The sequence below is a fragment of the Prinia subflava genome, chromosome 7, assembly GCF_021018805.1.
Source record: "Prinia subflava isolate CZ2003 ecotype Zambia chromosome 7, Cam_Psub_1.2, whole genome shotgun sequence".
In the NCBI taxonomy this organism is placed as follows: Eukaryota; Metazoa; Chordata; class Aves; order Passeriformes; family Cisticolidae; genus Prinia; species Prinia subflava.
Window position 1 is genome coordinate 23,117,563 of NC_086253.1, and position 14,880 is coordinate 23,132,442.

At 42.7% G+C, this 14,880-nt stretch overlaps 1 protein-coding gene across 1 annotated transcript; it reads left to right on the forward strand.

Moving 5' to 3' along the window:
* Window positions 1-4,952: 4,952 nt before the first annotated feature.
* Window positions 4,953-7,388, forward strand: LOC134552521 (myosin heavy chain IB-like). Its single transcript, XM_063401201.1, has 3 exons — window positions 4,953-5,212; window positions 5,462-5,729; window positions 5,879-7,388. Exons 1-3 carry the CDS (start codon window positions 5,204-5,206, stop codon window positions 5,911-5,913), a joined length of 312 nt encoding a protein of 103 aa, XP_063257271.1. The 5' UTR covers window positions 4,953-5,203; the 3' UTR covers window positions 5,914-7,388.
* Window positions 7,389-14,880: the final 7,492 nt, after the last annotated feature.

A 14,880-nucleotide genomic window follows, 5' to 3' on the forward strand; every position in this document is an offset into this window, starting at 1 on the left:
CTGCAGTTAGCTAATGATGAACATTTATGTGTTTCTGTTTCTTCCTCTTTTTCAATATTTCACAGCATCTTTTCAGCTTAACCTGAGAGTTCAAACAAGTTGGTTCTAAAGAGCAATTAAATCCTCCCTAGCTGAAAATTAATTACAAATGTACAGTGTAAAGGGGAAATTCACCCAGCCTATGTGAAAATGCAGAGTGTATTGACTAGAATGAAAGACACAGCACATTAAAATTCATGCTGTATTTTAGTCTTAGTTGCAACATTCTAAGCAATTCACTGTTCTTTAAAAAATTAATCTAGAAGCAAATGTTTAGCATTGCATATATCAATTCATGAATCAAGATCAAAATAAAGCTATGACTTCTGATTATATATAACCTGGCAAGTGGAAGAATTTGGAACACAGTCACAAACAGGGGCACAGATACAGTTGGTTTGACTTTTAAATATGTATGACTTTCAAAGTTATATTTATATTGTTTGGGTATAACTCACAACAACAAAAAAGGCAATTCTCGCTGTTTCATCCTTCCAGTCCATGTGTACTCTACCCTAAGGAAGATCTGTTGACAAAGTCTATACAGATGAAAAGTTCTGTGGGGAAAACCATGGGATATGATCCACATTTGGCAGGATTGAGCATAACAGGATCCTGATCCATGACCATGTCTCTCCAGATCTACAGTAAGATAAGCTGCATTAGTGACCATAACAAATATTAGCTCCTCTGTAGGTTTTCCCATTAGGAATTCTGATGAAATATCTGGCAGGTTAATCAATTAGATTCACCAGAAGAAAAGCTAATGGCTTAGTCTGGTCTTAGTAAGTGAAGGTCAAATAAATATGTGTGCCCTAAAATAGTCTCTTAACAACAGCAGTAAGAAGTACAAGTTGCCACAGAGCTGATGACTTACACTGCCTGGAAGCCAGCCACCCGCTGTGCCATGTAATGGGCCTGTGCCATCCCTGTCAGACTGCTCCTGCAAAAGTACAGAGATTATATGAATTTTATGGGCCTTAATTGTGGGGTGTTTCTTTTAATTCTATTAGCTTGGTAATTAGTGGTTTGTTAATAATAACCTTGACACAGCCAAAATATCTACTGGTATTGTTTTAAGCAGGAGAGATGGAGAGGAATGGAGTCAGAGTCAGAAGCACCTTCCCTCTAACCAATACTGATAGAACTGGGTTTTTAGCAGCACTTTCTACTACAGTGGCCAATGTGTTTTCGGGCATTTGTATTGTGGGTTTTTTTCTTTTTTTTCTCCTACTTCCATAACCTTTACTGCATTTAACTATCTTTCTTCCTTCCTTTATTCTTTCCTTCCCCAGCTGCAACTTTTCCCAAAATTCACCAGTTTAAGCTGCAGGTAGGAAAGATCATAGATTTTGAATATTAATAGAAATCATTCCACCCAGTGGACAGGAGCAAGTGGAGAAATCTAGGAGGCTTTGAACATCCAACATCCAAGAACCACACAACCAGAAACCACACAAAAACCTAGAGTACTCTGACCCTATTCTCTCCCATCTGCTTTCACTTTGTTAGTACAAGCTGAAGCTGAGCTGACAGAGAAAATCATGTAAGCTCCCAGAATGTAGTTCTGGTCAGAGCCATCTTACTCAGCATAAATAGCCCTGAGCCACCAGGGAGGTCCTACTGGCAGCAGGGGAGGAAATGCCCACTTCTCAAGGAATGCCAGGCACCTGGGAACAAACCTGTTCATGCCCACAAGCTACTGCAGTGGCACCAGTTTTATGCCATCACACTTCCATTCACATCAGCACAATGAAAAGTTTCATCAGGTGAAATAATTTTCCCCTTTCAAGGTGAGAGTCTTTACTAAAAATTGAAATTTTAATTGACTTGTGTGCTCCTATTTGTAGTTTTTGTGTGGAAGGTCGAAGAGCAATGATGAAAATGGCTTTACAAAAATCTAAATCTCTGAGATATGGTGTTTCCATTCTTCCCTAATAAAAACGTGTTTCCACTGAAACAGGTAAGAAAATAGTAATTTTACTGCACATAATTGGACTGAATTATAAAAAAGTTCATTGGGTTGAAGTCTCTAAACTAAGACAGCAGAACATCTACTGCAATTGGGGCTCCATTTCCAGATCCATACATTACAGCTGTCACAAAAAGCATAATTTTGAACAGAGACACTGCCATTAGCAGCTACCATCACAGTACAATTGTGGTAATAATTAGAAGAAAATAAACAAATGTTTATAAAAATTTTACATGGCAGGAGAATTTTGCATACCTATTGTCGTGGTTGCAAGAGAAGTGAATTTTTTTTCCAAGGAGATGTGGGCAGTCCAATCAGTAATCAGCTTTTCTGCTGGCACCTAGATTGGTCACTCGGAAGTTTAGACACGCCTCTGAGGACACAAAGAGTTAAAAGCAAGAGTCTAGGGGGTTCGGCCTCTTTTTCAGATCCCGGTTTCAGCAGAGAGACGTGTCAGGCCTCCTTCCCCTGCCCAGCCACGAGGCTGGGCGGGGGAGGGGAAACACGTGGTCGGCTCAGGTAAGCCGGAGCCCCCGGGGGGGGGAGAAGAGAAGGGACAGGACTGGAACTGAGCTGCCCTGTCCAGGATGGAGGGGTGGAAAACTGTGGAAGTGCCTTCTGTGTGTGCTCACCCCCCCCCCCCAAACTCCGGGAGAAGGTGCCCAGCCACGTGGGAGTTGTAGAGCCTGGAAGTGCCTGAGCCTGCACCCTGCCGAGAAAAAAAAAACTGTTAACCCTTGTGTAGCAGAAAGAAACTTTTCTTAGACATTGATTCTCATGACTAGTGGTTTCAGAGAGAGGGAAGCGGCCTGAGACTGAGATGATAAAGCATGATTGGAAAGAACCCGATGGAAGAATGAGAGGAGTAGCCTTCTGAGCTGGACTTCTCTTGCATAATGTCAGCCATGGACTGAACTTAAGTCTCTTTTGAACATAAACTGCATTTTTGGGTAGATGCAGCTGCCCTTGCTTTTGCTACAGTGACTGGCACTTGAAGAGTAGAGCGAGCAGAGAAAAGAGGGGGAGGGTGAGGTGGCGCCCTCTGCCCTCAGGGCAGACCTGCTCCTGGAACCCCGGCCCCTGGGTAAAAAGGAGAGAGCTCGGCATGCAGCATCCTTAAAAAGCCCTGTATGTAGTTTTGGCCTATGAGACAGCGGTGAGAGCGCTGGACATAAGAAAAAGAGAGAGTCACCCTGGCAGACTTCTCTAGGCAGTGCCACGGGTGACATGAGAACACATAAAGAGTAGACCTGTGTGTTCTGGAGAACAGTCTGTAGTGCCAGAGAGACTCCTCTCTCCCTTGCTAAATTGAAGATTAGTTTTTTTTTGAGTGGTGATTATTTGATCTAAAACCCAAAGGTTAGTCTGTGAAAAGTGATGGGTGGGGAGGTAGAAACTGGGAGAAGAAATGTTCTAAGAAGTTTTTATTTCTGTCTCTGTGTGTGTTTAAGAGTATTTCTGTCCCTGTTCTTATGTAATTAATAAAGTTTTGGTAAGTTTTTTTTTATTTTCAAGATTTAAGCCTGCTCTGCTCTGTTCCTGATCACATCCCACAGGAGTTGTTAAAGAAAAAACATATATTCATGGGTGCATTAACATCTGGCCAGTGCCAACCCATGACACCTATCAATGAGCTCTGCTTGCAGATGGAAGGATGTTTTTTCCTAGCTGTTAGCTGCAGCCCTGCAAAGAGCTGACTACTTGAAAAACAAGCTGGGGGCCTTTTGTCTTTGTGTTGTCACAGAGTCACGGTGCTGGAAGAGACTTTGAGAGGTCATCCTGTGCATCCCCCTTCCTTAAGGGATGAACAGTTATTCCCACAGTTTCTGACAGATACTTTGCCATTAATCATCACTGTTAATTATGAGCCTGGAGACTATGTTGTGCCCACAGTGCTCGCAGTGAGGGCTGTATTTGCAGTGCAAAATGCATGGTATAGTAGAAAAAAGGTCTAACTTTCTGCTCCTTACCTATATTGGCTTAGAGGATCAAAGAAATCCAGAGGAGAAGGGAAAGAAACAATAATTTACACTAGCAAACTACCAGGATTCTAAACACAAGGGTGCTTTTTGTGCTTTGGGTTTCTTTTAATTAGGATCATACTTTGTAACAGTGATCATGGGAGCTATGCATGACACTTCCTAGCAAAATGACTCAAATTCCTGCACGAATTTTTGCAGTATGCAGTGCTTTCAAGCATAATGGGGTTAGATCCACAAATTTGCAGCTTGTAGACTATTGAGACTATAGCAGAGAGATTCAGAATACCAGAAAGAAAACTCACTTGCTGTTGTTTCAGCTACTGTTTATGCAAAATTCTATAACCACTGTGTGTGTGATGGATCCAAGGAGAAGGCTTTGCCATGCCCATCAGTACAAGGTAGGAGCAAATCAAGAGGTGTTTTGAATTTTCCAAGGAGCTGACTATGTAAGGGAAAAAATAGTGAAGAAATGTGCTAGACAGGATGGCAAATGGCTGAAGAAATGCCCTTTGCAGAGGCAGAAGGCCTAGAGGGTAAGGAGAGGAAAGGAAGGAAGGTCAAGTGACTTATTCAGCTTCTTCTGCTGCTTTGGATAAGAAAAATATTTTCTTCACACCAAGTCAGCAAAAGTATTTCCTGACATCTTGATCTCTTTGCTGCTGTTTCTTTTTTCAGTGAAAGCCGCTTTCTAAAAGGCATTGAAAAATGTGGGTGCTGGTCAAAGGAATGTATTCAACTGTCTCCAGGCTTAATGCTGACTCTATTGCCAGAACACCCAGGCACTTTCCATCGTGCTCCTGTGCCAAGGGTGAGCCTCATTTAGGCAAAGCACACTGTGCAGAGCAGGTGGAGTGTGTAGGGAATGGAGCAGCATGAGCCAGCAGCCAAGCAGAACCTGGGAGGGCTGGCACCAGGAACTCTGATATGTACAAAGCCAGGTGTGGGTGCCTGATTTAAACCAAACCCTTAGACAACTTTTCTTCAAGCATTCAAGGCTGCAGAGTGCTTTTGGGTTTTCCTCCTCTCCTGAAGGAGAGTCTGTAGCTGGGTACAGTTCAGGGCTGTGCTCTCGCTGCTGTTCAGCTGCTGTGAACCCACTGAGTTTTAAACTCATTAGTGCTGTGTGAAACAGCAGTGAAAATATTTCTCTGAGTAAATCAAGCAGCAAAGGGAACCTGGGGCAGGATTTGCCTCTGCTTTTTCTGAAATGAAAAAGGTAAATGTGGACTTCTCTCTGCACTAAGGTAGAGCTGATTTTACTTTTATGGGACAAGTTGTTAATAATTCCAAACCTTTCCTATTTACGCCTTTTCATATGCTTTTAGTGAGAACAGGTGAAGTCCTGCAGTGCAACTGCCTAAACTGCAAAAATCTGTTTGCATGATTTGCAGAGCTCCAGGAAAACAAGCTTGAGAAAAAACCGTAAATATTTTGTATAAATGTAAACTATTCCACTCGCTGGCAGGATTGGGACCCGCGGTTCGCCCTGCTCCCGAGCGAGGACAGCGCCGGGAGGGGAGGGGCGGCGGGTGCCGGCAGGGGCGCGGCGCGGGCAGGGCGGCCGTGCCCCGCAGGAGCGGAGCGCAGCGGGCCGGGCCGGGCCGGGCTGTGCCGGGCTGTGCCGGGCCCGGGCCGCTGTGCCGTCCTGCTCATGCCGTTTGGAACCCGCGGGGGAGCCGCCGGCCCTGCACGCCCCGAGACAGAGCAGTGTTTCTTGTCCGGATTGCTCAGCGGTGAGCGCCCTCCTTACCTCCCCCTCACAACGATTGTCGCAATTCTGTCCTGTTAGGACACTCCAAACAGACAAATTATTGCGAGCACACGAAGTGCGCTGGATGACCCGAGTGAACTCATCGCAGCAGACCCGTGTTTTGTTCTTCAGGGTGCAGAGCAGTCCTCCCATGGCAGCTGCGGTAGCTTCCCCTGCCCTGAAGTGCATCATGGCCAGCACATCCTGCCAGCCGAACCCACCGGGCTGATTCGGAACTTGGACTGACCCTGGGTCAAATGCACCCTCGTACTCTGTGTCACAAGGAAATGCCGTGCAGCAGCAGCACCCCACCACCTGCTCTTTCAGGGAGATGGCCGTCAATGAAAAACTCTAATGAAAAAAACAGCTTCCACCAAGTCTCTCCATTATGTGCTCATTCCTTTTTATGTTCTCAAACTATTTTTTCCCTCACTCCTCGCCCCCCCCGCCTTTTTTTTTCTTTTTTTTTTTTTTTTTTTTTTTTTTTTTTTTTTTTTTTTTTTCCTTCTTCTTTCTCCCCTGTTGCTAATGAGCACTTGAGAATTTGATTTAGCTCCTTGGAATGACTGCCACTTACTGCTAGAATGTTAATCTGTCTAAACCCATTCAGCTCCTCTTACTTGGAAGTCAGTCACCTGGAGCCTGCATTTTAGAGATGCTGGCTAAGGCAGTCCAACAGCAGAGATGTTTTGGGACAATTCCCACAGCTGGGAGTAGTCTCGGGAAACTCATAGCTACTAGACGAGGCAGTGTTGAATCCTCGGGATCAGCAGAACTGGAGCAAACTCTGGCAGAGACCAGAAGTGCAAATGCAGGGGAGACAGGAGGCTGCTGAGCTGCAGCTCCCACACGGGGTGCCACACCAGCGTGTTCTGTATTAACCTTTAGTTAATAGTGAGAATATACCCAAGGAGGGTGTAGGCAAACCAGGACAGAACCAGGACAGAGGAGGTATGCCAAGACACAGCAGTAGATAAAGCTTGAAAGTGTCAGAGGAGGAGTTTGGCTTTCCAGAAGTAATTAGAGAGATGATTTAATTTGTCTTGTACTGGCCATTTTTTTAACCCCTGTTTGGAGTGGGAGAAAATGCACAGAATTCCATACAAAATGTAGGATACATAGGCATCAGCTGGGATAGTTGACGATGCAGTGGAGCTCTGTATCTGTGAATCTTTCCACTGTGCTCTTCTGGAAAGGTTTCTGTTTTAGGTTCCTTAGCAGGCTCAGAACCCCCTGTCTGTCAGACCACACTGTCCAGGCCACAGGGACAGCCACTGCTGGCCGTGAGTAGAGAGCCAGGAGCTGAGGGGTGCACGGGGGGTGGAGGGGACCATGAAGTCCTGACCACCAGAATTGCTCCTGGGCACTGCTTTGCTTTTTTTACATGGGAAGAAGTGTGTTTTACCTGGTGTGGTACACTCCACCTCTGTCACTGTCCCTTCACTCCCTGTGCAGTTCTCTGATGGCAAACTTTGCAGAGAGAAGATGTAATAATTTAACAGCAGGAAAAGTTGCTTTGCTGCTGCTACAGAGGAGCAGATTGGTCCTGTGATCCCATGTGAAAAAGCACATTTTTGGAATAAGCAAATGTTCAGACTCATTATTTGTTCTTTGAATAAAATTTTTCTTTCTAAATAAGAAATGTGTCTTTGGAGTGCATCTCCAGAAACCTTATAAATGAGAAATGCAGAAGGAAAGTCACAATATGCATTTTGTCAGCATATGCAATCTTTTAGGAAAAGAGACAGTCTGAGATGGACCTGGGATTCCCTTAGGTACTTGTGCATTTATCTGCTGTCCTAGTTCTGAAACTGAAGAACATAGAAAATTAAAAGTCAAATGCACCATTATTATTGATTTATAAGCAAAATGGAAGATTATGTTCATAAGGTTTAAGAGCCTCATGTTACACGAGACCTAATGCTAAATGACCAGCCTGATATGCTTGCTAAAGAGCATGATCAAAAGTATATTTTAGCTGTTGCATATAAACCTGCAGTATGCAGGCACAGTAATACCCTAGAACCTACGTTTTGATGTAAACTTTCTTTAAATTACTTATTAGCTAGCAAAAATAATTTGAGGGATTAAATACAGAAATATTGATGTGGTTTCAAGTTCTCCTCAAAAAGGATTTTTGTTGTCTACAATGGAAGAGCTACATTTGTGAATTTACTTCTAATTTTCCATAGACTTCAATAGGAAAAACTGTGGGAAGAGCAATATATTTTGCTTCTGAAAATTTCAGAAGAAAATGATGGACTCAAACTGCTGCAGTTACCAGCAATGCACCCACTGCCGAGTCTCTCAGGGGAAGGCCTGGTACACAGTAGTACTAGCAATCTGCTGAGCCTAAGACTATCAAAGAAAAACATCCAAAAATGGCCATTATTCAAAGAACAAGATGTTTTGAGGAATGAGCCTTTGCTGGAAAAAAGTAAGAGTGAGTGCACTGAGTGCAGCCAGGTTTCTAAGCTAATGTAGGTGGTTGTCTTTGTATCATGAAGCCAGAAAAATTTGCCCCGTTGATGTTGCGACCATATGGCGACATGAGTCTTTGTGTGTGAAGAAATGAATGTCTTCTCCACTTACTAACATCAATTTTTGGTGAAGAAATTAAGAGATGGACAGATTGTAGGTACCTGAAGAAGATTTCTAAACTCCTGTCAACTGGAGAAGCCAGTTCTTAAACATGAATAAATTTCCTGCTTATTTCAGCTCACACGTTTTAAGCTTTTTAAAAAAAGTTTTAATGGTTTCTATTTTATTTTAATTATCTGAGGTCTAAAGCAAATGTATTTTTTGGCACACAAGTGTATTCAGAGCTTTTGGTAATGATGGGCAGAAGACAAAACACAGCTATTTAATGTCTGTATGAAATAACCAGACCTGCCAAAAAAAATCCAGTGGGAAGTGGACAAAAAAAAATCATCAGGTTTTTCTTCATCTATCATTGAGGCTGAAGGACAGATGAACACCTGTACCAGTGATGGCTGTGAGACCTCTGCTTTGCACCCCTCTGCACAGGGGCAGTCACGCAGAGCTTGACTTGGGCTTGGATCATAGAAGGGTTGCAAGTCTCCCAAGACTGGCCAAGACATGGTCATGCTGCCTATGCAGCCCCTGCAGAAGGATTAAAAGGCCTTTTATATTTGAATTCACTCTGCAAGGATATCTGAGGTATCTAATTTTAAAGATCTTTAAAAAGTGTCTCAGCCACAAGCTTGATCTTTCAATAATTTGCATGAGGCCCATTCCCTGAAAAGTAGAGGTTTGTTGTTATAAATGGTTGTCAATGACTGGGGTTAAGCTGTAAGCTGATCTGGAATTTTTTTAATAAAGTGCCTATTATTTGCAGAAAACTGCTGAGTAAAGTTGCTGTAATGCCACCCTATATTTAAAAACACTGTCATGGTGTTTTAAATAGGTAGGCACACATTTAACTGTGAGGTCTGGCAGAAGACATGCACCAGTTGAACTCCAGCACACGGCACTGGTACAAGGTATACTCCACTTGTACGTGTGGCTACTGCAAGAACTGAAATTCCATCACAGTCAAACATGACCTGCATGATTTGTAGATGTATTTTCTAACCCTAAGTAGTTTCAAATGTCCCAAAGAACATCAAGATCCAGCAGTATAGTCTGAGGCTAAGAGTCCCAAATGCTTTGCATGGGAAATTGTCTTCCTGAGTTTCAGCAGACTGAAAATGTCCAGATATAAACTTCTTCCAGCTGAACTTGAGATCTCCACTGCAAACTCCTCAGCTGGGCTGGTTATCTTCTGCTTATGGAAATCTCAGTGTCTGGGAGCTGACCTCAGTAGTGTTAACTAAAGAAAAAGTCATTCTGGATAAAACCTTCTGCTAAGATTTTCTTTTGTGTGTTCTAGCCTGGGGTTTCAAAACCATGGGCCAAATCCCAGCCATTACCAACCTCAGGAAAACCCATAAAAACAGCTGCCTGTGTGAAAATTCCTATGTTCTTGCCCACACTGTTCACCAAACAATTACTAGAAAACACAGATCACACCTCTTGGGGTGTAAAATTTCTAACAGAACTACTAAGTTTCAAAAGAGCGATAGATTTCCTCCCATCTCTACCAGAGCAAGCAGAGCTCCTGGCCCTTCAGCCTGATTGGGCAATTGAGCTTTTTGGTCTCTTGCCAACCCCAGGAGCCCAGCACATTATCTCCAGGCAGGCTAGGCCTTTTGGGTCACAGCCAAGCTCCCAGGTTCTCCAAGTAACCATTGGCTGCACCCAGGACAGCATATCATTTCATCTGCTCCTGGCTCTAACAAAATCTTCAAGCCCTTCCCAGAAGGGAAAGGCCTTAACAAAAAAACCTAAAACAATACAAAGAAAAACACAAACCAAAAACCAAACCCACAAAACGCCAAACCAAAACTGTTTCCAGGAGACAACATATGGGAAAAAGGGGGAAGGGTGTAAAGGTTACAAGCTCAAAAATTGAACTGTAGAAGACTGGAGGGAGATAGCAAGCAGAGCATGCTCGAGAGCACCCACCACTCCTTGAAGCTGTCCAGAGAGGCAGTGGCCACCACTGGGCTGCTCTGCACAGGGACTCAAGAGGATTTGTTGTGGATACAGGCCACCAAGGTGCCTACACAGCTTTCTCCTCCTGCTGGTATGTGAGATCAGGCTGACCAGGGCCAGGTGGAGGCTGATGAGGAGCTCTTGAGATGATCATGCTGCCTCCCTCTGTCCCCTTACACCAGGACAAGGAAGGTCTTCTGTTATTAAAGGTCTAAATATCCCTTCAAACCCTCTGGCAGGCCACACAGAAGCCTTTTCATCCTGGGGTTATCCCAGATGAAGCCCCATGGTGTTATCCAATGAAGTTCATCATGTGGCTGTATGAAAAGGGAGGACAGACCTCCTGTTTTCCTTCTCTGAGCTTGACAAAGCTGTCTGGGAAGAACTGGTAGATGCAGAGCTAAAGGCTCTCTTTTCCTGTCCATGATTTTGAGAGTGAATATCAGCACTGGTGTATTACTTTGATGGCAATGCACAGCTGCTCAGAAGAAGCAGCTGCCTTTGAATATGAGCTCTTTAGAGGAATATGAACTCTGATAGTGTATTGCCAAGGCCGGAGAACACCCCTCAAATTTGAACCCTTTGTATTCAATAGAAAATTGTTCAAAATCCTATCTGCATGCATGGCTATTTAAGACAAGTTTATAAAGCTGGACTTAATAGAGCTGTACAGAAACAATACAACTCACAGACTTCAGGTTACAGGGGAATAACCTTATCTTCCTCTTAATGAGTTGTATCATATAATAGAGACATAACTCATTTGGGTGACATGGCAGTTGAAACCAAGAGGGCTGCTCTCCTTTGCCATAACAGGGGTTGTGCTGGAAACACAAATTGTGCTTATAGGGTTTGGCTTCTCTGCAAGATCTCTGTGGTTAGTTACTGCTGCTAAGTGCTAATTCCTGGGAGCAAGGGCAGAACAGAGGGAACTCCAGCCTTTGTGCCTTCCCAAACACTGCAGGAACAGCACAGGACACACTGAGTCTCAAGCCCCAAATGCAAAGGATTGCTGTCAACTTGGGCTAGATCTCAAAGTAGCTCCTTTACAAAAGCCTTTAAAACGATCACCTGTTTTTTTATCTGCAAGCATTTCGCAAAGCCAGTACAACCAGCTAGTCATTCCCATAAAACATGAACAACAGAATTCAGAAATACGACTCGCATGAAAGGCTTTAGACAAACCAAAAAGGTGAACAAAAGCTCAGTGAGACCCTCTCTGGCCTGATAGCTCTCTGCATAGATAGGCTTTTGTTTAGGTTCTTGGCATCTTGCAAGGGAATAAAAGGGATCTAATATATAGAAAATCTAGAAGATTTTTATTTCTTTTTTTTTAAACATTCCAAAGCACTAACTAGGTACAGATTACCTCACCCACATCAAAGACTGGAAACACAGCTATGTAAAAGAACCCTTTTCATTGAAGAAAAACATTCCCTTCCAGTGTTTGCAAACACATAATTGTATTGAATAATAGTCTTAAATTCATCAGCTTAAGCGAGCATTTGTAAAGTATGTGGGGAAACTTCAGTGGAAGAAAAACACAAGGTGTACAAGACCTAGTGCACCTTTCTTAAACTCCTTCTGACATCTGTAAAAACTATATTTACACCTTTTATTAACCTTTTTATTTTCTTTATTTTTAACCAGGGCTTTGCAGCCGCTATCCACTCTCCTCAAAACTCTCAGCTGGTTTTAAGCTAGCGATGTGCTTATTTTTGATAAATAACAGGGGAAACTTCTAACCAGCAGCATTACTTGGATTTTTTCTTTTGTGCTGCTTGTTGAAAGATAGATCATGAGTGCAGACAAGTGAGCTATTCAAAGTCAGCTGTAGTGAGCAGCAAAGGCCTTTTAACAAATCCTGCAACATCCTATACAGAAGTTGAGAAGATAAATAAAGCAAGCAATGTAATTTAATGGAAAAAGAGCACATGTCAAGTCTACTACAGTCAGAAAACACAGGTTCAGAAATTCTGTGCCTTCCTTCTCCCTATTTAGTAAATTAGGTTATCCATAAAATAGAGGGCTTTGGAAGTCTTGAATGGCAGGAAACCATGTCCATTACCCAAAAATTGGCATATGCCTTAGTGTGAAGGTGTCACAGGTAATTCTTTCTAAAATTTGGAATCTGATTCCTCAGAACAGGATGCTTTTCCTGTTAATTGTTGGTTTAGGTAGCAGTTGTCATTCAGCTTTGGCAGTTCAGCCACTGCTGCCTACCAGGGGAGATGTCTTGGCAGAGAAGGAGACACCATCCAGAAGACAAATGAAGCTGAGTTCTGGGAGAACCTCCACAATTAGCCAGAACCTCAGCATTGCCCCTGTTGTATATTACAGCCCATCACAAAGGCTGCATGGTTTCTCCTGCTAAGCCACATGAGATGATCACATGAAGGTGAGGCCATTTTAGAAAATAGAACACGTAGAAGACATGCCAAATGTACATAGAGAGGCAAGAATCAAGTGCACAGAGACATGAGAATCCTTCCTTACCTCAAGGCATCTCTCCTGGTCACATGCAGTTAGTGGGAGCTTTGCTAAATGAGTGACGTGTGGAAGAACTTCTGTTTTCCTCATCTGGCATCACAGTACATTCAATAGCAGCATAACAGCCTTTCCTTGATTATTGAACTGATATGTGATGCAGTGTGGTGAAATTTTGTCATAGTATAAATCTGACTGCATATTTCTGAATTTTGACTTAGACTGGCCTAATAATTTTCAAGAATTGGACAGATTTTCATGAGCTGTAAAGTACCAAGCAATTGAGCATTTCTGGGTGTTGTGTGGAAGACTTGTTTTGGACTCATATTTCTGTATTTGTTTTGTTCTGTATTTTCTGAGATGATATAAAGTAGTCAAAAATTCCTACAGAAGAGGTAGCCAAATGTTCACCTCGTAAGAGATAAACCCTCACTGTCTGTCCACCTTCCATGGAGCAAGAGGTTTGCAACAAAAAATACACTAGGGACTCACAGCTGTCCAGGTACCATTGTAAACCTGCAGTTCCACAGGTTTTTCTTTCAGTGGTACTGCAAACATAAGCATTTTGTCCTGCTTTTTAAATTTCTGGTGCTCATTTCCAGCCCTCATAGAAAATTTCAGGTTTGCAGGCATAACTGATGGGATTCTACAGTTATGGGAATGAGTACCTAAGCATATCTATGAAGAAAGAAGAGGTGAAATTAAAAATAGGTACAATTCAAAATTTCTGTTGCACTGGAGCTACACAGGGTTGAGTTAGTATGCAGAAAAATGTATGGTTCAACTTTCTCTGTTTAAGTTAATTCTGCCTTGCAAACGAATTTCAAAATTTTACTGGAAATAAAATTCTTATCCAGGCATATACTAGACTGGTGGAATAATACTAATCCCCATCTCCTTCTCTGACATTATTGAAGAATGGTTCTTTTGTCTGATATATTAGGATATTTAAGGAAGCTCATATATTAAGAGAAATCTGTTGAAAAATGTGATGAGAGGTACATAATGCAGGTCTTCAGTTTCACAAGCACCAGAACCTGCAGATTCCTAAGAGCAAAGAGAAGTGCAGACATTTGGTCTCTGACTTGTATAAGTTCATGGAAAAGGTTTGCCTTTCTCCCCCCCCCGCAAAAAATAAAAGCTTCTCCTGCTTCCTAAGGAGATATCAGAATGATGCATTTGAATGGAAACGTGGAAACCTGATCCAGCCCATCTCTCCCACATTGTGAAATCCAGCATTTACTAGTGGTATTTGGCATCATTAGCAACATTTTATGTACACAAAGGCTTTGGAAATCAGTGCAGTACTAGTTTTAGTCCAAGACTTCAAAGCAAGACTGTAGTGACTTGTAGGGGAAGCATACATATAAACAGCCATGGGTAAACACAGGAAAACACTTCAGTTTTCTAATATTCCACTGCATGCGCAGGAACTAGCAGATATATTTATTATCTAATTGGGATGAGCTAACATGCATGTTCTTGGGTCTGCTGTAGGGGTAATTTCAAATTCAGCATGCATAGAGGCAGAAAAAGGTCACAAACTGAAACTTTCATTTATTTTTCATAGAATAAAGGTCTGTAGAACAGAACAGCAAGATCTATAATACCTGAAGATTACAAGCAGTGAAGAATGGATTCACTGAAGCAGGCTAAGGAAGCACAAACATTACGTCTTCTACCAGCAAAGACTCTGCTTGTCCAAGAGGCTTTCAACTCTGAAACTGCTGAGCTTGCTCCTGCCATCCTGATTGTGCATGACCCCTAAAGAGGATATATAGCTGCGTGGTCAGTTCTGGAGGAGATAAATAGGGATCATTCTCTTTTTCCTTTTTTTTTTTCCTTGTAAACCTTTTCCCACTGAGTGGCTCTGGCCACTGTCACCACTTTGCTGAATCCTCTGCTCTTCAGCAGATAGGGGTCGTAATTGGTGTACAGTTTCACAAATTCTGAGTAATTTCTAACCACCTTCTCTTGAGCTGGAAAGGAGATTTCGAAGCTGGGCACCCTCTGCCTCTGAGGAATTTGGGGTAGGATTTACATCTATAGATATCTCTCCCTGTAATACCACCACTAGTGGGGACCTCCAA